General features: G+C 49.6%; 1 protein-coding gene across 3 annotated transcripts; it reads left to right on the top strand.

Annotated features, from left to right (window-relative positions):
• Positions 1-1,260: 1,260 nt before the first annotated feature.
• Positions 1,261-15,098, top strand: HJV (hemojuvelin BMP co-receptor). 3 transcript variants are annotated; one of them, XM_019486462.2, is made up of 4 exons: positions 1,261-1,500; positions 11,075-11,237; positions 11,877-12,379; positions 13,054-15,098. In XM_019486462.2, exons 2-4 carry the CDS (start codon positions 11,144-11,146, stop codon positions 13,672-13,674), a joined length of 1,218 nt encoding a protein of 405 aa, XP_019342007.1. In that variant the 5' UTR covers positions 1,261-1,500; positions 11,075-11,143; the 3' UTR covers positions 13,675-15,098. The 3 variants fall into 3 exon arrangements, with proteins under 3 accessions (XP_019342007.1, XP_006266511.1, XP_014460120.1); XM_006266449.4 differs by lacking the exon at positions 1,261-1,500 and adding an exon at positions 3,266-3,534; XM_014604634.3 differs by lacking the exon at positions 1,261-1,500 and adding an exon at positions 8,610-8,679.
• The last annotated feature ends 7,239 nt before the right edge of the window (positions 15,099-22,337 follow it).

Below are 22,337 nucleotides of genomic sequence, written 5' to 3'. Positions count from 1 at the left end.
CTGCTCCGAACAGAGGGGCTGGATGATTTCCAGGCCTGCCAAGACCCCGCTTTAGCTTGGGGGCCAGTCCCCTCATGGTGTAACTCAGTGCAGTCACAGGGTGCAACCCTGCTTTCCAGCTGCACGGCAGCTCCCAGCTCTCCCACCGGGGGGGTGCATGACAGCTCAGGCTGTTTGGCTCCCCTACAACTGCTTCAGGCTTTATTTAGCCAGATCCACTCCCTTGACTTGCATTTCCCCCCGCCCCTGCCTCCCACCCTGGGTTATGTTTTAAACACATGGAACAACCCAGCCCAAGCACAGGGACAGTTGCTCACCCCGGAGCAGGTGCTTCTGTCTATTGATTTATCTGTACTCTGGCCTTTCGGGAGCTTTTCTGTGAAAATCTGCCCCCCACCCTCACGTAGGAGTGGGTTACGGGTGGGGGGCAATGGGACAGCTGGATTAACAGCTTCCTGCGTCTGCTGTCCCCAGGGATGCAGCCCAGAGGATTTCAGCTCTCCCCACATCTGGAGTGGAAATGCAAAGAGGAGTCTGGGTCTCTCATGTCTACACTCCTAACACCCTCTTTTCCACTCGAGATGGGCCCCTGGGCTGGGAGGATTGAAGGAAGGAGGAGGAGGCAGTGAGACGCAGAGGTGTCCTGATGTTCTCCAGAACTTCCCGTTGCAGAGCTGGGACGGGGAGTCCGTGGCTTCCCTGAACCACTGAAGCCATCCCCTGAAGCCCCTGCAGCTTCTGATGTAGAAGAGAAAGCACCCCAGCTTCTCCAAGGGGGTTTGTGCACTCTAGGAGGTGCCCAGAGCTGCCCTCCACGTCCACCCAGGTGGACCCTCCAAGAAGCAGGACAAGACACAGGCCTCTGGGCACGAGACCCATTGTGGCAACATATATCTTGATCCTTCCTGTGCCAAAACCAGCGCTGGGAGTTGTTGAAACCTGGATTCTGCCCAAGCCCTTCCCGGCTTGGCTGCTTTTCGTAGATCCACTGAGTTGGTTTAAAGACCGATCATCTTCTCGGCTGCAGAAACTCAGCTCCGGGGCGTGGGGAGCCCCAAATCCATCGCCCTAAGAAGAGAGCAAGGAGAGGTCCAGTGCAGTCAGGCGTGAGCAGGGCTGTCAGATCCTGACGAGGTCTCACCAGCATCACCTGGGGGGTCTCTAAGTTTTCAGACAAGAAAGCGGGTGTAAACCAGAACGTCCTCGGCCCTCTGGAGTCTCCAGCCTCCCCCCCTGGAATCCTGCTTTAGGGATCAAAAATACTGCTGGCTATTTTTAAAGTGGTAACTTAGAGCTTCTGTTGGGCTCCCAGGGACGGATCAGGTTGTCGTAAAGTTCAGCTGTTTTCGGCTCGCACCATAGCCAGTCCCCCGGCGTTAGCAGACTCGGTTCCCTTTTTTTTTTCTCTCCTGTCTCCTTCCACCAATGCTTCTAGCTGGCAGGTGAGACCGGGAAGTCGGGACCAGAGCAGCACAAATGGCAGGGCTGAGGTTCACCAAGGTAAGCATGAGCTCTGGCTCCTTTGGGTTTTCTCTTCAGAGGGCGAGCAGTTGAGGTTTGCTATGCCAGCACTCCTCCAGCCTTTGCTAGTGCATCACAGTCTGGAGCTGCCACTGCAGTTCCCCTTGCTGCTGTTCCACCCGGCTCTGGGGGCTTTGCCTCTGTCCTTGTACTGCATCAATCCTGGCTTCCCCATTAATCCTGACTATCCCAGTCCTAGCACCCTGCATGGCTCAGCCCATGGACTTCCATCCCCATGTCCGCTGCTCTGGACCTCGTCCTCTCTTGAGCATCTTCTTGCAGGATGGTGAAGGGTTTCCTAGGGGAACCAGCAAGGCAGGCCGAGCCTGTCTGCACAAAGATTTAAATCAGATCACTTTAGTTGAATTAGGGCTGGTGGAATTGCCGGGGAGGCTGGACAAACTGCCTGGGAGGGTGCGGACAGGGATTTATAGATGCATAGATGCTAGGGTCGGAAGGGACCTCAATAGATCATCGAGTCCGACCCCCTGCATAGGCAGGAAAGAGTGCTGGGTTTAGATGACCCCAGCTGATGATCCTGTCTTGGGTGGGGGGTCAGATGAGATGGACCTTGAAGCCCTACCTGTCCATGCATAGTGTTGCACCGAACCAACTAAGCAGCTATAAAGCTGCACCTTTGGTAAAACCTGGACCATGCTCTGTGTGGTCCAGGCCTGGCTGAACGCACTGCATCATCCCCCAGGCACAACCTAGGGCTGAGATTCATGTGCCAGTGCCTCAGAGGTGTCCTCATAGGATGAATCATCACTAAACCAGAACCCTGGCATCTCATCTGCTTTTGGAGAGTCACTGTTACCCCATCCATGTCATGGCTCTGGCAGGAGAGGATTAATCAGCCGGGCTTTAATTAGAGCAGAACTCCTCCACTTGGGGTTTGGTACTAGACTGGCATAGAGAAGGGAAGGGGGTATATCTGTTTGGGATCCAACCAAACCTCCAGGACCGTCTGGATCTTTTTCTCCCTGTTCCCCATCACCTCTTTTTTAAGGTCTCCCTCTGCCCTACTGGCCCGCGGCAGGGATGACACAGCAGTGCCAGAGCCGTGGCATTTCTAGGCAGGGCCAGGAAGCAGAGATGATCCCAGGTCCTTTGAACCCAGGCTCCGAATGGATCCGGAGGGGCTGGAGGTTGTGCCAGCACAGCTGTCTTCTCTGCTTCCTCCTCCTCCTTCCAAACTGCAGCTCTGCCGTGTCCTGCCAACTCCAGCCTGCAAAATTCCCAGCCTCTGTGCGCTGAACGCATGCATCCCACCTAACGCCTGGTTACATCTGCTGCAAGTCCCCTTGTTAAGGCTCCAGACGGCCTTGTGGGCCTGGCAGCACATTCCTGATTATGGGAGCTGGCAAATTCGCTCCGTGACCTGCGTGATGGCTCTGCGTGACCCATGTGATGGCTGGGGGGGACCTGCTGCAGAAGAGCAGTGGTTAAGAGGTTAAAGTCAGGGGTTCCCATAAGGGGGTCTGTTTGAAAGGTCTGAATAGTTCCCTATCCAAACCCCTTTGTGGGGCCCGGATGGGACCTTCTGCTCTTCTGGGAAGAATGTTCAGCTGCCCCCACTTCTGCCCTCCCTGTAACACATTCCCACGTGGGGCATCCATGCCCTGGCACAGCTGGCAGCTGGTTTCCAACAGATGGTGCTCATCCCCTGCAGTCCAAGTCCAAGCCCTGGCCGGGGTGGAGCCTCATGGGAAAAACCAACCCCGAGGCCATGACACGATGCCCTCGGGACTCAGGAGAGGGGCAGATAGAGCGGGGAGGAGTGGGGAGCCTGATGGGAGCTGCAAAGAAGGCTCTTGCAGTTCACAAGGAGGGGTCAGGTCTTGATTCCACCCAAAAAAGCAGGAGCTGCAATTTTATTGAGTTTATGGTATCTGAGCCCCTTTTGGGTGAATTATGGTATCCAGGGACTGAGTAACAGTTGCTCCTGGGTGGAGGAATTAAAGCTATGTGGTCTCTCCCTCCACCTGCTTCTCTTTCCCTTGGAAGGCTCAGGTAAGGCATGAGGGGCTGGGTGGATGGATTTATGGAAGGAAAGAAAGAAGGCAGGGAGGATGGATGGATGGATGGATGGAGGGATGGATGGATGGATGGAAGGAAGGGGCTTAGTGCCAGGGATGCAGACCTTTCTCTGCATTTAGCAGTGGGAAAGTAACTCTTCTCTCCAAAGCTGATAGGAAAAGACACTCTGCCAGCAGCAGTTTGCTGCTTCTCTGAGGCCAAGCCAGACTCCAGCAATTTGAGGCATGCTCTTTGCAAAGCAAACCCCACTGCATGCTTTTGGCAGAGCTGCTTATCTCTTTCACAGGTGGACTTGTTAATTAATCCGTCTTGCTTGGGTTTAACGAGGGGGCCTGCAATCTGTCTCCTCTCCAAACAGGCTGGTTTTCAGGCAGGACTGGAGATTTGCATTGTCTGCAAAGGCAGGGGAACAGATAGGAGCTGGTGTTTTAGTCTTTTATGTTATTACTTGTGAAAAATCATGAGATCTGCTTAGAATTTATGGATTTTTTTTTTAATCAAACCTTTTCCAAGAGGCTTCTTTGCATTCTGGTTTGGGATTTTTTGAGGGGTCTCGTTTTCAGCTGTGTTTTCTAGACAGCTTTGGAAACCTGGTTTATGGAAGCTGAGATTTTCCTGCCGTCACCTTCTTGAGGACAGGAGCTGGACTTGATAACCCACCTCTGGGCTGGTGTGCGATCAGTTAGCAAGAGTTGCCAACACTGTTGAACCACTTTGAATGCTACAAGAGGAGGTTTTGGGGTATTTGGGGTTGCATTGTTTTATCTGTGAAAAGCCGCCCTTCTTAGAGTCAGAATGTGACCATAGAGGTAAAAACTATCCAGGGGGAGGGTTGCATCTTCTTCTTGGCCGAGGGAACTGCTGGAGGTCCCTTCTAGCCTTGCTTCTCAATGCTTCTCAAACATTAAGTACCAGCTACAATCCACAAGAGTGGATCTGATGGGCTAAAGATCTGATTTGGGGATGTACTATTAAAACCTTGCCACCCACTTGGAGAGCAAAAATGGTTTCAAAGCAGTGGGTAAAGTCCAGAGTTCGAGCCCTGGTACAATGTCAGGCACGAAACATAACCATTTCTCCAGGGCTTGGTTGCATCTTGTTGCCCTGTGCTTGGGAGAAAGCTGCATTGGGAACAACCTCTCCACCTCTTCTCTCTGCTCGGAGTCGGGGTTGATCACAGTCTGAGGGGTTCGTACTGCTGCTTGTCATTTTGGTGTCTAAGTACCTTTCATGGGAGATAGATTGGCAATGGCAAATTCTCTTCTGCGCTTAATGCAAGCTCTGGCTGTCCTCCCTTAAGGGAGACGGACCTTTATTAACAAGATGAGTCATTAATTGCAAGTGTTCACTTTGGAGCCCAGCAGGCTCTTGGCAACATCTAAAGCCTCTATGCTAAACTGCCTTTGGATTAGACCAGTGGTTTTTAATGTTTTTAGACTCAAGGCCACTCTTGTTAGACCCAAAAGCCCCCCTCAGAAAATGCCAGTTCTTAGTTTTCACTTCTTTTTTGACTACAGAAAAATATTTAATCAACTCTTCTGTTGCGAAGAACTCAGGAAGACCATAACCGCTCAGGATGCTTGAACACCATGAATCCCTGGTTGCAATCTCTGGGTTTGTCTTGTGAATCAGGTTTGCGCACCCAACTGCGCTAATGTAATGTGGTGTCCCATAGCACCCTTGAAAGGATCGATCCCAAGGCACCTTGTTGAGAATCGCTAGCTTAGACCCCTAAAATACCCCCGCCAGCCCCAGCAAAGTGCCGTCCATCATCATGCAGCTTGCTCTCTTTGTGACAGAGGCATGAAAATGTCCCAGCTAAAAGCAGGACTACATCGTGGCAGGTGCTGCACAACTGCACCCATCAAAGGAGAAGCCCTTTTCCCTTTAGCACTTGCAGGCCTGATGGACCAGAGGGGATGGGGTCAGGGGGAAAGGGACTTGCCCACGGTCACACAGCAAGACAATGGCAAGTCCCCTGGTCCCCATCCAGTGCTGTATCCACTAGACCTCGATGACCAAGTTATAGGGTCCTTCCCCACGATGCACTGCCATGTAAATCCCCAGGAAAGTAGCTTAGAGGCTTGACCACAGGGACTCGAGAGACCTGGGTTCTAGCCCTAGCTCTGTCTCTACTCTGCTGGGTGACTTCACCTTCTCCGTGCCTCAGTTTCTCCATCTATAAAATGAGGATAATGAACCTGACTTTGGCTATGTAGCACTGCTGCCTTGTGAACCAGTCTGGAGCAGGGTGAGGAGTGTGTCTCTGTTCCTTGGTTAATCGTTTTGTGGTAAGTGGGGGAAGCAGCAGTTTGTTGGGGAGGGGGCAGCGTGGAACGTGGCAGTTTGCCACCAGAAGCAGCCGTGGCCACTTGGTGGACCTTGACCTGGACCTGCCTGACCAGCAGCACCCCCTGGCAAGTCTCTGCAGTGCCTGGTAGCTCTGCACAGCCGTAGTTCAGAGCAAGCTCTCCTGTCTGCTGCCTGGAGTTAGCTACTATTTCTGGGGCTCCTCTTTCCGCACCATGTGCTTGTTTTTCTTGGCTGGGTTTTCCTCGGTCTAAATTTAGTCAGATCTATTTCAGCGCCTGTCCCCTGCTCCCCGCGTCGCAGCTCCCAGCCACCCTGCAAGCCGGAGGGGGAAGGTTGCCGGAGAAGGTGGCCGCAAGGTGAGATGGAGGCTTGAGTCTCCTTGTGGGTGCCCTGCAAGGGCCATGGAAGCAACATGGCTCCTCTTGGTGTTAAACATGTCGTCTTAGTCTGCCTCCTGGACTGGGCCTTTGGGTGAGCCCGCCGAGGGGACTGGGCCTGGGGGCTGCAGGTGGATGGGACGCTTCGTTTGGAGGATAATGAGGGGCCTGGCTGGATTTTTGTTGCTGAAGTTTGGCTGATAAGCATGACAGGCCGGTCTTGTGTATCCACCTGGAGGAGTGTCTGTCTGTGGCTGCTTGGAAGGTGGTATTCAGCCCTCTTTCTCTGCTTGTTAAACCCATTGTTGGCTGGGGAGAGGAGTCTCCAGGGGAGGGACAAGGTGTGGTGCGCTCATGGTAGGGGAAGGAAGTGAGGGAGGTGGCTTGTGCCTGGGCTCTCATCAGCACGGAGAGGAATCAGCTGGATGTCCAAAGCAGCCGAGCTGCTGACCACGGCTGTTTCGTGCAGGGAAGGAGCGTGGGGTCTGTATGTGTCCGCTTCCCTGGCCTCCGCACCAGTCAGGGCTGTCCAGCTGTGGCATGAGATGGGTGCCAGGGTGATTACAGGATGGTTGTGTTTGCAACAAGAAGAGTCGAAACAATGAACTATGCTGGAAACTACTGATCGGCTCTGGCCAGTGGAGATAGAAGAGACCTGGAAGAGCAGACTGCAGGGGAGATCTGACTGCTGTGGACTTGCCTGTCTCCACACTCCTCTAGCCGCTCTCTGTGAAATCCAGGCGTCTGTTCCCCATCCTGCAGGTGCTGTGAAGCCACAGAAGCCTTGTGTGATGGGCAGGGAGAAGGGGGCTGAGAGTCCTGCTCCTTGCTGTGGTTTCTCATGGGCAGAGAGTGGCCCAGGCATGGTGTCCCTTATCCCCTCACCCGCCTCAGACAGAGTGCATCCTAGTTGAGGGACACAGGTGGCTGCTCCTGTTCACCATTTCCCCTTCCTCCTCCTCAGAATCATAGAGGAGGGCTGGAAGGGACCTTAGGAGGTCACATCTAGTCCAGCCCCCTGCTCAAAGCAGGACCATCCCAGCCAAAGCTTTGTCATCCCAGCCAAGGATGGAGACTCCACCACCTCTCTGGGGAACCTGTTCCAGTGCTTTACTGCTCTTCTAGTAAGAAAGTTTTTCCTAAGATCCAACCGCAACTTCCTTTGCTGCAACTGGAGCCCATTGCTCCTTGTTCTGTCATCTGCCACCACTGAGAACAGTCCAGCTCCATCCTCTTTGGAGCCACCCTGCAGGGAGCTGAAGGCTGCTATTAAATCCCCCTTCAGTCTTCTCTTCTGCTGACTAACTCAGCCCAGTTCCCTCAGCTTCTCCTCACAAGTCATCTGCCCCAGCCCCAAACCATTTGCATTGCCCTGCGCTGGAGTGTCTCCAGTGTGTCCACATCCTTTCTGTAGTGAGGGGCCCAAAACGACACAGGACTCCAGATGTGGTCTCACCAGTGCCGAATAGAGGGGAAGAATCACTGCCCTCTATCTGCTGGCAACGCTCCTACCAATGCAGCCCAGGATGCCGTTAGCCTACTTAGCTCCTTCCCCAGGCCTTCCGGTGCATTTACATCTGGACCTGCCTGGAGCTTTATTGTTATAAATTAACCAGCTGTTTTCTGTGCAAGCCTGGCAGTGGGGACAGGACTGTACCCGGCTTCTTCATGAGCTTGCATACTGCAAAGTGTGGAGGCGTGGCCTTGCTGAAGTCACACAGCTTTGGGCAGCTTGGACTTTGTGATCATGATCAGCCTGCAAAAGGGTTCTCTCTGTGTGGCTTTTCTGTAGCTCTCGGCACAAGGAGACTTCACTGAGTATCTCATAGCATCTGATGAAGTGAGCTTGCTCGTGCAAGCTTGCAGATCTCTGATTTAATTTGGAAGATGAGCACCAAAGAGTTAAATTTCCTAGACTTTCTGATGGTAAAGGAATATATTTATCCCCATGTCGTGGATGGGGGAACTGAGGCCCAGGAGAGGTTCAATTGCCCCCTCTTGAAGCATGCATGCCCACCTTGATGCTCTTCTGAAAGTGTCTTAGTGAAACACAATTTATTGGGCTCGATACAGGATAACAGTGAAATTTTTTCTCAGAGTTGTACAGGGATTCAGGCTGGTCGTCCCTGCTGCACTTCACAGCAATGGCCCCTCTTTAGTGGGAGCTTCTGGCGGGGAGATGGAGGTGACTGTGAGAACTGGGGCCCATCTCATGGCCAGATCATTTGTTCATTGGCTACTTTTTGGTAGGGAGCGATGGGTTGATTATTAGCTTCCACTGGGAGCCCAAAGGTAGCTGGCAGATGCCCCTGTTTTGTTTATCAGCTTAGTCAAACAGCCCAAGAGTTCAAGCGCCACTGTGACACAAGCTCGCAAATGATAGCTGTTGGTTCACTGAAGGAGCAAGTGCCCACTCTGAACGACAGAGGTAGGAAGGGAGGAAACTTTCTCAGGGTTGCTAATGGAACATGGGCAGGAATTTCTGAAAGGCCAAAAAATTCACCCAACCAAGACAGGCGATTCCTACGGAGCCCCAGTGCTGGGGCACAGATGTGAGAGCAGTGCTGCTTCACGGAGAGGGGTTTCTATCTCTCCGCTGGGTTGGAAGGCATCCTGCCATGGCAGCGCCAGCAATTCATAAATCAAGGCTGCAGGTTGCGTGTGTGGGTCGGGTGGCGAAGCTTGAGTGCCAAGCTGTGCTGCACTCAGAGGTGTGACTGCTGTCAAGCCTCCGGAGTGGGTATCTGGAGCCCTTGCTGAGGTCCCAGGCACATTTCAGAGGACAGGGACGACATGTCTATAGCTGGATTGGATTAGCCCTGGTTTCATGTGCCCAGCTGAGCTCCTCAAGCTAGCATAGGTGTATGCTATTAAGGTGCATGGGGCTTCTCCCAGCAGCCTGTTCCTGACATCTGGGAGTAAGGCAGAGGGGAGGGTTGATTCTGTACCCAGCTGTTTGCCAAATAACCTGTCACAGGGGTCTTTTCCAGTGGGCCGCTTGAAGAAGAGCCTATATGCATAACCTATAAGAATCTGAAGCCCAAGAACAAGTGAGGACAGACTTCCTACAGCTGCCTCCTGTCCCCCACAGCTCCCTTCCTTGAGGGACTGAGGGCTGCTAGGCTGCTCCTGCTCACATCCATCCAGGCCTTCAAGCCTTATGGAGCTCCAGAGCCCAGCCCAGTGAATGGGTAGAAGGCTATTGTGGGGGTAGCGGGGTTTAAGTGAAATTAGACTCAGCGAAGAGGACTGTCTGTTAGATCTGCTGCTGCTGGGTCCTTATATTAGCATCCATCATGACCCAACTGCAGGTTAGCACATAGCAACTGGCTTTTCATTTTTTCGGGAAGGCTGGTACTGGTCTGCAAAGAGAGAACTGATGATACCCCCAGTGATTCTCTAAAGAAATTCACCCCTTAATTTTTACCAGTATTTGGGAATGTGTGTTTCCACTGGCTTTGTCTGACCTATCACGCATTTCTGCACCGAGGGGGCAGGGAGAAGTGCTGCAGCTTCTAGCCTGCTTATTGCTATGAGTCATTCCAGCACAGAGGTCAGCTACATGACATTTATATAACAGATGCCTGCCTATTGATTAATGGGTAATTAGCCATCCAAACAATTTACCCATTAGAAACCCATCACTTGAAATCAAATCTAGGCCTTTCTGCACGGTTGCTTGCAGAGAAGTTATAGGTTGGGTGCCCACATTGGGGGATGAGGGTCTTCGGGCTGCATTTTGCTTTGATGAGGATCCCTTCGAATTTATGTTTCTGTGTTTCATCCCTGCTCTTTCAGTTTTCTCTTTTCCCCAGCTGGGATCACAGCTGAAGGCACTTAGCAACACATTCCTCTGTGCACCAGGAAACATGGCAGAGGCGTCTGTAGCATAAGGGATGGCTGCAAACAGCTGGTTGCTTTGGGAAGGGGTACAGCCAGGCTGGCTCTCTGGTTGAAAGCAGCGGGTATACACGACAGCTTGAATGGCTGGGATGGCTGAGGGATTTGGTAACAGAGCAGAGACTCTTTCCCATTAGCTGAGTATTTGAGCTTAGCCCAAATGACTGCTGAGCCAAAGCTGTTACCCTCTGGTGTCTTGTTTTAGCGGCTTATGTGAAATGAGTTTGGCAGGTCTCAGTCTGCTTTCCAGTCTGCACTGAAATAGCCATTGTCTGCTTTAGTTGGTGTTTCTTAACGTTCACATAGGCCGAGGGCTGAAGGGGCTACAGAGACTGAATTTCTTTCTCAGCCGTGGTCCCTCCAGGTGAATTCACGTATACGGGTGAGGCAGCGTGAGGTGGGCCTTTGTACACACCACGTTTTTTGCCCTTTCTTGTGCTGCAACTGCGTGACTGTTTGCACAAGCAGGATTTCCGGACACTTTAAAAGCCTTTCTCTCCATCTTGCCCTGTAACACTCTACCAGCAATTCTCTTTGATTCCCAGTTTGGCTCATTTTGCCACATTTCTATTTCATTTCGAAACTGAGTCCGAGGAATGACTGTGTCTTGCATTTTGATAGCAGAGTTTCCAGTGAAGACTCCCAAGGTATTTTGGGCTTTATGAACACAGACACGTCTGAGATGGGAATTCAAAAGCTGAGTATACAGACTGCTGTAGTGAGGGGAGGCAGTTTAGACCGTGAGGGACACCTGACTGTGGACTTGTACACGATGTAGGACTGCTAATGTTTGCTCACAACAGACAGGGTATTAATAGTTCGCACATAAGTTTATTTGTCTAATAGGAAAGATGACTCGCCCACAAAGCCCTAGCCTCCAGTAGCTTATTGACCCCTGATTCCCATCTCTGCTTCACTTCCAGGTGAGCTGGTGAGAGGGGCAAGAAGAAACAGCAGGTGACTGCCCCGTCACTTGTTCTGGATGGATTGGAATGGGGAAATCGGCCCGTAGCATGAGCCCATGGTACCTGGGAAGCACCTGCTTCATCCTTAGGGCACTTTTCCTCCTCCTCTTCTGCCGATATGGTATGAAACAGAGCAGGCCAACCTAGCAAGGCCGTTGTGTGCCAATGGCAGGGGTGGCAATAGCTTTTCTAGGAACAAAACAAGCGCATGGGTATGGTTAGCTTGAGGGATGGGTGTCTACCTGTGCAGCTGAGGTGGGAGGGTTTAGGAGAGGTGGCATCTGGCCCTGGCCTCATTGCATTGGTGACAGAGCAACAGTCTGGCAGCACAGCTCTGATGTGCATATATATACATGATATGTCTACGACTTATGTAGACATTCTTGAGCTAGTTTTAAACCAGCTTGCTGCAGTACTACTAGCAGGGTACATCTCAGGGTGAGTTAGTGGCCTGGGTGCATAGCCAGCTTCTCAGGCAGGTTTTGCAGCTATACTGAACCTTGTGCTACCATGGCTGGATTGTTAGCACTGCCCTAGCTAGCAGTTTTTAGAGCTAGTTCCAGTATGTCAGGCACAGACACTGCAGAGAGGTTTCTAGCCGCTCAGGGAGAGGGTTTGGTGCTACTATGGGCTATGATTGCTGGAGAAAACCCAACTGATAACAAGGCAGCTGTGCTCAAACTTGGAGCTGACAGCAGGAACAGGGTATGGGGTGGATGCTGTAACCCTGATTTCTCCCTCGGTGTCTCTGGCCACACAGTGTCATCCCAGTGCAAGATCCTGCGATGCAACTCGGAGTACGTGGCTGCCACTCTCAACCTACGTGGCTCCAACAAGAATGCAGCCTACTGCAACGCCCTACGCTCCTACTCCCACTGCACTCGCAAGACGGCTCGCACCTGCCGGGGTGACCTGGCCTACCACTCCGCTGTCCATGGCATCGAGGACCTCATGATCCAAAACAACTGCTCCAAGGAAGGACCCACCTCGCCACCTCGGCCTCGCCTGCCAGCCCCCAACCACCAGGGTTTCGAGTCTCTGGATATCTGCAACTACGAGAAGAATTTCTTCCACAAGAATGGCCGGCCCCCAGCTTATCAGCACTGTGCAGCATTCGGGGACCCTCACATCAGGACTTTCCATGATGACTTCCACACCTGCCGGGTAGAGGGCTCCTGGCCTCTCCTGGACAATAACTACCTGTTTGTGCAGGCAACAAGCTATCCAGTGGCCAAGGGGTCCAATGCCACTGTTACTAGCAAGGTAACCTCGTGACCTGTGGTTGGCTTCATGATTTTGGTGGCCACATTTGGATTAGTGTTCCAAGGGGGTTGGCGGCTCACAAACCAGTGTGATGAACATCCACGCAGTGCCAAGATAGCAGGTGTCCAAACTGGGTAGGTGGGAGCTCCCTTTCCCTAGAGACCTACTGCTGTGAATTCAAAGCAGGACAGAGCACAGCTTTCTATCTGGGATGATTTTGCTGGAAAGCCCTGGAGACTGCAACTGAGTTCAGGGTCTCATTGTTCTAGGTGCCGTTTACTTGACTAGTCTGGGACAGCCAAACTGAAAAGAAATGATAAGATTGGCAGTGGGTGGGAGCGGGGCAGAGAGGGCAAGTGAGTTACCCAGAGCCATGTGGCAGGTCCAAAAACACCCTGAATTTCACCCCCGTGCCTGGAAAACTGAATCACCTGTTCTCAGTGATGCCTTTCTGTATTGTGACCTTCCTATTTTGCTAGGAGCCCCCCTCCCTGATATCAATGTGGGGCTCTCAAATTGTTCAGGTCTCCCAAGATCCCCACAGCTATCATTTCAGGCTCTCAGACAGGGGGTTGGACTGGTTGACTTCTGGAAGTCCACTCCAACCCTAAACATAAATGCAGTAGGTCAGGTTACCCATGATTTGAACTGGCTGCTTTCTTTCCGTCTTGCAGCTCACCATCATCTTTAAGAACATGAAGGAGTGCATTGACCAGAAGGTTTACCAGGCTGAGATAGACAACCTGCCTGCAGCCTTCGAGGATGGCTCGGTGAATGGTGGTGAGAGGCCTGGAGGGAGCAGCCTGACCATCCAGGAGCGACTGCCTGGCCAGCACGTAGAGATCCGTGCCGTCTATATTGGCACCACCATTGCCGTGCGCCAGGCAGGTAGGCAGCTCTCATTCTCCATCCGCACAGCGGAGCAGGTGGCACGCTCCTTCACAGAGGAGCAGGACCTGCAGCTCTGTGTCAGCGGCTGCCCGCCCAGCCAGCGCCTCTCCCGCAGCGAATGTCGGCGTGGCAGTATTGCTGTGGAGATGGCACGAGTGCTGTGCAAGGAAAAGTTGCCGGTGGAGGACGTTTATTTCCAGTCGTGCGTCTTTGACGTGGTGACCTCGGGGGACATCAACTTCACCTTGGCCGCACATGGTGCTTTGGAGGATGCCAGGGTGTTCCATCCAGATGCTGAGAAACTGCACATCTTCCAGACTGGGGCAGGCTGCCATCACCTCTCCTTACCCTTCCTCTTCCTCAGCATCACATCTAGCCTCTTGGCTATTCAGTTGCACTTTTAACTCCCTGTCCAGCATTCACCCAGCCTACATATAACACAAGGGTCCTATTCTTCCATCTCAATGCAATTGCTAGAGCATTGCTGATCCACGAATCTATAGGTGCTCTATAACAAACCGGTGGTGGGACAGACGTCAACCAGAAGGGAATGGTGCCCCAGAATCTGCCATCCCTGAAGGGATGTATTCAGTTTAAGTGGATGCTGGATTGGTCAACGATTCAGGTCTGTAGAAATGCATCAGAGAGAAGGGTCCTGGGGGTACCAGTTTGTATCTCCTCGTGTTGAGGTCTGAATTAGTTGAGTCCTACTCCTCCCCCAAACAATTCCCTGCCAGGAGTTCCGGTATATTTTATTTTTTGATGCAAGTGAGGAAATCGCTGTCATGTGAAGGGAAAAAAAAATACCTGCAGTGTCACTGTCAGGCTTATTGTGAGGCATTGCAAGATATCAGTCCTTTACTTGCCTTGTTGTTGTTTTTTTGTAGGAAAAGCAGCAAGAGGGTAACCAGAATTACTTGATCAATGTGTGGGGTTTCTTGAACCACTGGAGCTAGAAGCAGATGTTATCTACTATATTTTCGTTTTATGGAGCAGTGGGATAGCATACTAAGTTCTAGCATTTTCTTATGTTGCTATATTTTTCCGACTTAGACAGCAGTCTTGGACTGAATATTGCAAGTCCCAGACTTTGGACCAGCATTGAGTTTCAGTTAGACAGTGTAGAGAAAAGTCACCTAATGTTGGGGCGCAAGCTGCTCATTGTCTTGTCCCTGTCCACCCCGTGGAAGCTCAACCATGAACACTAGAATGACTTGAGGAGTCAGATTAGTGATGTCCCGAACCGTAGAAGCTGTGATGGCCAAGAATGAGCGGATTCTTTCAGTGAGAAGGTAAAATGTTAAGGAATGTACATAAATATTGCTGTGAAGCTGAAGTTAAATGTTTAATATATTTAAGAGGTTTAAAGAGATGTGGATAGAGTTCTGTTTGTTAACACATATTTTCCATATATTTTTTATAAAGAGGGCTTGTCTATTGAAAAAATTGCAATTTTTTGTCTTGCTGAGCTATTGAGATTATCCTACAAAGACAGGATTTGTAGAAGATACCTAAGCCAGCAGTCATTCAAGATGTGTAGGAAGATTTGGTTATCCTGTTCAGTGAAAGAGAGTGAAAGTGCGTGTGGGGTTTTATCAAAGAGCAAAAACAAGTTTCATTTTACATGATTCATGTTTCAAGCCACGTTAAGTTTGTTTGAACCACAGTAAAAGGTGTAGTACGAAAGAGTTTTGATAATCCATCAGCATATCACCCCCTCCACATACACACATGCACACTGTATAGTGTCCTTTATATGACAGTTTCTCTGTTTCTTGTATGTTGGCATTGTTAATCCACAAGTGTTTAATATTAAAGGTGTCTATTTTTGAAGTCCTCATTTCCTGCTGTCCGTCTCTCATTTTCCTGGTTGATGTGTGACAGGTGAAGAAAATTATATTGTCTACATCTACTACATTGTTTCTTTCATTCTGAAGCACTTCAGGGTCTAAATATACTGTGGGATGGAATAAAAGTGGTTACTCTCCCCAAACTCTACCCGGTCACGACACCAAAATGGGATGCCACTTGCAAGACATTGCATGAATTTCCATAGTACAATTCTCCAAGTCAGTGTTGAAATATTCAACAGACATAGTATCACCAGAAATCATCCAGAAATCCCACTCGTGCAAACAGTCAAGCTGTTGCAGCGTAAAAAAGGACAAAAAAAGTGACGTGTACAAACGCCCATAGGCAAGTAGGGCTGGAAGGGAGGTCATTGAGTCCAGCCCCCTGCTCAAGGCAGGATTATAATTAGGCTTGAGAGTTAACATTTCCTGAGGTATCATTTTCAGGCTTTCAGATTTAGGTAGAATCCCCAGGTTTGTTTTAGGCTTGGTTCACATTTTATAGGTTGTTTGTGCAACACTAAGAGCCAGAATTGTAACTTTAAAAGTGCAATGAAGGCTTAGATTCTGGAATACAGAATAGCCACCGCAATGAACAAGTTCTAGCTCGCTAAGCCACTCTGACCCAGCCCAATTTTGTCCCTATGGAAACAAAATTTGGTTCAGCCGTTCTTAAAATGCACCCACCTCTGGAGTGAAACACAACAACTGCTTAATAGCAGACAGCAGTGTTACGTAATTGCCAGGGACAATACTGAGGTAACATGCCAAAGGCAGTTTTACAGATGCAGAAAATAAACCAGTAGAATTTGACATGGATACAGCAGGTAATAGACCTAGTAATGGACCAGGGATTCTTTTAAAGACCTCAGATGATCAGGATCTCAGCTAAACATCTGTGCTGAAAGATGGTTTCTCCACACAGTCTGGGTCATCATCAGATTCTCTCCCTGCTCTGGATCTTTTATACCTGTCCTTTGCTGTAATAGGAGTGGAATGGGCCACTAAGAAATGTCACCAATACGGTCACAGCCAGAGGTGACTCTGTGTTAGCCCTTGGAACGTAGCCCAGGAGGGAGAAAGACATACATTAAGTCTGGCCCACTCCATGTCCATGCACCATGCTAGCAGATCAAACTCCTGAGGACACTATGTGCCTGCTTGCTGGTGCCAGGTATTTAGTCTGGTACTCAATGACTTCATAACATACCCCAAGGTATAGTGGTGCTGCCAGTTCTCACCCATCTAGGGCTTAATCTGTACCATTCACATCCCTAGGAGGTGAGCAAATGTCACCTGAATTCTACAGTTATGCCCAAGGCACAGAGAAGTGAAGCGATGTGCCTAAGGTTATACAGGAAGTTAGTGGCAGAGCTGGAAACAAAACCCAGGAGTCCTGACCACAAACTCTCCACCTGCTTCCTGGAGAAGGAAATAGATCCCAGGAGTCTATTCACTAGACTGTGTTCTCCCAGTTCATATCTATTCTAACCATTTCTTCCTCTTTCTCAAATGAAGCATAAAATCGGGAAATAAATATATGGCAAAATATGGCAGGCATGTAAACGGCAGCTGGGACATTTTCTCTGTGCCAAGAACATCTAAATGGAGAGGCAGACAGACAAAAAGAATGGGAACATAGTGGATCTAGTTAAGTGATAACACTGGGATTGCGTCGTCTTCTTTTTAGGATTAATTTGCATTTTAGCAGCACCTTGAAGGCCTTGCCAAAGGCCAGGGCCCTGTTGTGCCAGGCATACAGTAAAATACCTTGGTGTTATCATTTTGTTTGTTCTGGTTGTCCATTACTTTATGGGAAATCCCTGGTTCCTAAGCCTCATAGGATTGAATGAGTTCTCAGGTGTGAATAAAAAGGAGGAAGGAAGTGGACAGATTTAAGGAGTAAATTCCCAAAGCGTGTTGGAAGAAGAGGAGGACTTTGGTAATGGAGGAAATTATATAGCAAAGTGCAGTCATACCATCCAGGAGTGATGCAGTGAGTTGGACTCTGAAGGCTGTTCCCATTGAAACAAATGTCAAATCTCCCAGTGACTTCAGTGGACACAGAATCAGGCTCTTCCAGGTACGCTTGCATTGGTACCCAGAGGAGAAAAGGACCTTTTACATCCAGCCAATTTTGCTCTATGTCAAAGAACTTGGGCCCTCATCCAAAGCCCACTGAAGTCAAGGGAGTTTTTCCATTGACGTCAACCAGCTTTGGATCAAACCCTGAGATTCCCAGCTTATGCCACCTGTTAAAAAAAAAAAAGAGGACAGATGTGTCAGCCAGTGTTTTCTAAAGAAGGCCCAATTTTGGGCACCCTCAGTTTGTAAATGTTTCATAGATTCATAGGTGTTAGGGTAGAAAGGGACCTTGGTAGATCATTGAGTCCAACCCCCTGCCCTGGGCAGGAAAGACTGCTGGGGTCAAATGACCCCAGCTAGATGCTTGTCCAGTCTCCCCTTGAAGCCCCCCAGGGTAGGGGAGAGCACCACCTCCCTAGGAAGCCCATTCCAGATTCTGGCAACCCTTACTGTGAAGAAGTTCTTTCTAATGTCCAACCTAAATCTGCTCTCTGACAATTTGTGGCCATTGTTCCTAGTTATTCCAGGGGGTGCCCTAGTAAATAGAGCATCTCTTAGTAGGGATACTTCCCTCCCCTGATGAATTTGTAGGCAGCCACAAGATCACCTCTCAGCCTTCTCTTGAGAAGGCTGAAGAGATCCAGGTCTCTCAGTCTCTCCTCGTAGGGCCTTGCCTGCAGGCCTCTGACCATACGAGTGGCCTCCTCTGAACCCTCTCATGATTCTCTGCATCCCCCTTAAAGTGCGGTGCCCAAACCTGGACGCAGTACTGCAACTGCGGCCTGACCAGTGCTGCATAGAGGGAAAGCATCACCTCCCCGGACCTGTTCATCATGCATCTGCTAATGCATGATAAAGTGCAGTTAGCTTTGTTGAACACTTTGTCACATTGACAACTCATGTTCATCTTGGAGTCAACAATGACTCCAAGATCCCTTTCTGCTGCTGCTGAGAAGGTCCTCCCCCAGCCTGTAAGTGTGTTGATGGTTCTTTTTGCCCAGGTGCAGCACTTCGCACTTGTCTTTGTTGAACTGCATCCTATTTCGTTCTGCCCATTTTTCCAATCTGTCCAGATCCACCTGGATCCATTCCCCACCCTCTGCTGTGTTAACTTTGCCCCATAATTTGGTATCATCTGCGAACTTGGACAGAGTGCTCTCTGTGCCCTTGTCCAAGTCACTGCTGAGGACATTGAATAGCACCAGTCCAAAGACCAAGCCTTGCGGGACTCCCCTGCCCACACTTTTCAGGTTGATATTGGCCCATCCACCACCACTCTCTGGGTGCGACCCCTAAGCCAATTTGCCACCCATCTGACCTACTGAAAGATGGGTGGAGGCATCCCGTTGTTCAACAACATGCTATCCCTAAACAGGTCGCTAGATGTCCGTATGCACCAAGAAATAAGAGCCAGCTCTCACTAGTCTCAAAAGAATCAAAGCTGACTGTCTTGCTTCTTCTGTCCAAAACACTTACATCCTCACACCAGGCATCACAAAACCCTTATGGAAAGTTTATTTTCAGGTTTTTTGCCCCAGCCTCAAAAGAATCTTCAGCAGCATAAGCAGATGCAACATTTAGTAGAGGCTGCCTTTCTCTCTGGCTGTTCGTAACATCCCCAAAACTGGCCCTTTTCTGCCTCCCACTCATTAGTGAGACTGTTGCTCTTGGTCTCACAGAAGTTGTGTAAAACAGCAGCTTGCCATGCTTCCCTGGCAGTGTCCCACATGCAACTTCCACACTCCTGCAACAGCTACTGAAGGGGAAAGCTCCTTTTCTTTCCTTTCTCTTTGAACGCCTAGGAAGATGACTGCCTCCATCTCCTGTTTATTCTTCTAACCAGAACAGTCTATGAGACCCTGAATTTTTGTCTCACTACTCAAGTCAAAAGAGGAACTACTTCATTATTGTTAAGAGTCTTGGACGTCAGGTCATTTCTCATGGCCCTAAATACAAACACCAACACCTTCCATATCTGACTTGGTGACCACTTGATTTGAGGGGAGGGAGGGGAACTTGTTATTCCTGCCTGTTATTGTTGCTGCATCTTTCTTTGAAGTCTTCCTTTCTTGCCATCTTGAAATGGTCTATGTGAGATATTTTATAAATGGTTCAGGCATATCTGTCCTGTGCCACTTTGATCTGTGCTTTCTTGGGTCAGTCAGTAGGTTTCCTGGAGATAGATTACTGCACTACATGATTCCCAGTACAAGGCATAATTGCTACTGGCTGCCTGGATAGAGTCCTGCTAGCTAGACCACGCTGTCTCTTTGGCACTGAGGTCCAGAAGCTCCTGGTGACATACTGAATATATCCAGCAGATGTCATCCACTTCAAGCCAATAAATGGATTCTAGCCATATCCCTCAAAGGCTGCTTCTCTAATGGGGTGGGACTAGCTCTTAGTTTGTTATGGGTGATGGAGATGTGACTTTTCACAAACTCTATAATTACATCTGTTCTTCCTTACAAACAACTAGGTTAGATCTCAATCACAGGTCGTTTGTATTCAGCTCTGCCTTTTACCCATTTCATTGTAAAAACCACGTCTAGTCCAGGATCTGGGTGAGAAACAGATTGACTCAGGAAAAAAAAAATCTATCCACTTGAAAAAGTCTTTGAATTGGGAAGAGCATGACATTTGTGGAGCTGGCAGATACAGTGATTCTTCCTGCACTGCTGGGATAAACTGGGAGGGAGATGGGTTCCACTGGGTGGCAGAAAAGATGAAATCTGTGTGTCCCCTTTATAAACATCATGGGCCATATTGCAGGAGTTGTGATGTGGACTTGTACTAGGATCTGGACTGAGAAACACCAAACTCTTGTCACAAAGATCCCCAAGGATGGTAACAATCATAGACTCATAGAAATTGAGGGTTGAAAGGGACATCACGAGGTCATCTAATCCAGTGTTTCTCAACCCAAAAGTGGGTCGCAAGAAAATATGAAAGGGGTTGCAAACAACCTTTAAAAAGGATCAACAAGCTTTAAAAATGGATTTTCCTTTAAAGGAGAAAAATGTGGGAAACTATGGCTTTTCCCAGTTCCAGCCTGAAAGGGGCTGCTTGGGGCTCCCCATGCCCTGCACACCCCTCCTTGCCCCACACACCCTGTGGGGGGCTGGGGCCTGGATGCAGCAGGTCAGGAGTGAGGGGCACTGTCTCGGGACTGGCCACCTATTTTTACAAATGGATCCTGGTACAAAAAGGGTTGAGAACCACTGATCTAGTCCAATCTCCTGCTCAAAGCATGACTGTTCCCAGCTAGATCATTCCAGCCAGGACTTAGTTGAGCTGGGCCTTAAAAGCCTCCAAGGAAGGAGATGCCACCACTTTTCTAGGTAGCCCATTCCAGTGCTGCACCGCTCTTCCTGTGATAAAGTTTTTCCTAATATCCAACCTAAACTTCCCTTGCTGTAACTGGAGCCCATTGCTCCTTGTTGACCTCTGCCACCACTGGGAACAGTCCAGCTCCATCCTCTTTGGATCCACCCTGTAGGGAGTTAAAGGCTGCTTCCAAATCCCCCCTCAGCCTTTTTTTCTGCAAACTAAATAAGCCCATTTCCCTCAGCTTCTCCTCACCAGTCCTGTCCCCCAGCCTCACAACCATTTTCATTGCCCTTCGCTGGACTCTCTGTCCACCTTGTCCACATCCAATTTTCAGCAGCTACCAAACTGCTGAATTCAAAATAGTGACCTAAGGGACACTGCCTCGTTCCCAGTTCCCCGAGCCCTACAATTTTCATGAAGCTTTTTAAATTGAGTCCTAGCTTGGAGTTTGGAGCAATCGCACCCTTAGTCTAGAAATCTTCTCTGACTGTTCTCAGCCTGCACAGCTGTGACGTGCTACTAGAGGCTTGGTGAGCAGGGGCAGGACCTGCAGCTGTAGCTGTGAGTGGTCACTAGAGGGCTGGTGATCCAGGACAGGATTCGGTCCCTGCCCTAGGGACAGGAGTGGGAGATATCCTGGGATCCTGGAGGACTTTTAGGGGCTGGCCACATCGCAATGGAACGGGAGCTGGGTAGTGCAGTTGAGAGAGACCCCTGTCCTAGAGTGGTGTAACTTTAACCCACATAACAAGTACTTAAAACCATTTAAGAAACGCCAAACTCTAAAATTCTTGATTCAGAGATGATACCTTTTATTAGACCAACTAAGAAATCGCAAAAAAAAAGTTATCTTTATAATTTTTTTGCAGGGTTTTTTTTTTTTTGTGATTTCTTAGTTGGTCTAATAAAAGGTATCATCTCTGCACCAAGAGTTTTAGAGCTTTGCATTTCTTTTGGCTCAGACCCGCACAACTACCAAATATATCCCTAAAAACTTTTAAGGTGTTAATGTGCACACAGTCCAGGGGTTAAGAGCTCTAAGAGCTACCCCAAGTTACCATGCAACAAGGCTCTTACAATGAGAAATGTCTCATTTCTGTTCATAGGCAGACAAGGTTCCTTGGGTGAATTTGATATCTTTTATTAGACCAACCCAAATGGTTGGAGAATAGTTATTAAGCAAGCTTTCGGGTTCAGAAACCCTTCGTCAGGCTAAGGAAGCTTCAGCAGTTGGTGTGTGCTCTTCCTGTTCAGGAAGGCGAAGCAGAATATGTCTATCTCTGCTATATTTTGAGCCCAGGCAGTCATTGCTCCTAATACCCCATTGCTGGAGAAGAATGGGGCTCTGGGCTGGGCTCTGAATCATCCCAGGGTTTGTGTGATGATGAGGAAAGACAGCCAGGGTCAGTGATGAATAGAAAAGAGATGTCCCTGCAGGAACCAGCTTCCTTTAGGCACTTATCATGTAGTGGTGACAAGAAACAAGCAATGCCACGCATGTGGGGCTTGCAAAACTCAGCTCCCTGCTCATGCTGTGAAAATGTATGTCTTCTGTGCTTCTTTTACTCTCTTACTCCCAGTCCTGTCAGAGGAAGTGGTTTTTTCAGTATTCCTTCTCAACCCCGCCCTGTGCATGACAGTCGAGTTTTGTTCTTGGGCCATTGTGAGTGGCTTGTTAGTCCCCTTCCTGACCTTCCTGGAGGAAACCTTATATGGCTAAAATATATCTCATGGAAACATCATCATCAAAACTCCTTGGAGTTCTGCGCATGGTAACAGCCACTTGCAACCAAGTCACAGGC

Source organism: Alligator mississippiensis, chromosome 15 (genome assembly GCF_030867095.1).
Source record: "Alligator mississippiensis isolate rAllMis1 chromosome 15, rAllMis1, whole genome shotgun sequence".
NCBI classification, from domain to species: Eukaryota; Metazoa; Chordata; order Crocodylia; family Alligatoridae; genus Alligator; species Alligator mississippiensis.
This window is presented reverse-complemented; position numbering and strand designations above follow the sequence as displayed.

What these genes read in the sequence shown, in the direction of transcription:
- HJV (XM_019486462.2), top strand. Translation starts at nt 11,144, where the DNA reads ATGGGGAAATCGGCCCGTAGCATGAGCCCATGGTACCTGGGAAGCACC. An exon ending in CCTCCTCTTCTGCCGATATG is followed by an intron (nt 11,238 to 11,876) that starts GTATGAAACAGA and finishes CTGGCCACACAG; the next exon opens with TGTCATCCCAGTGCAAGATC. An exon ending in ATGCCACTGTTACTAGCAAG is followed by an intron (nt 12,380 to 13,053) that starts GTAACCTCGTGA and finishes TCCGTCTTGCAG; the next exon opens with CTCACCATCATCTTTAAGAA.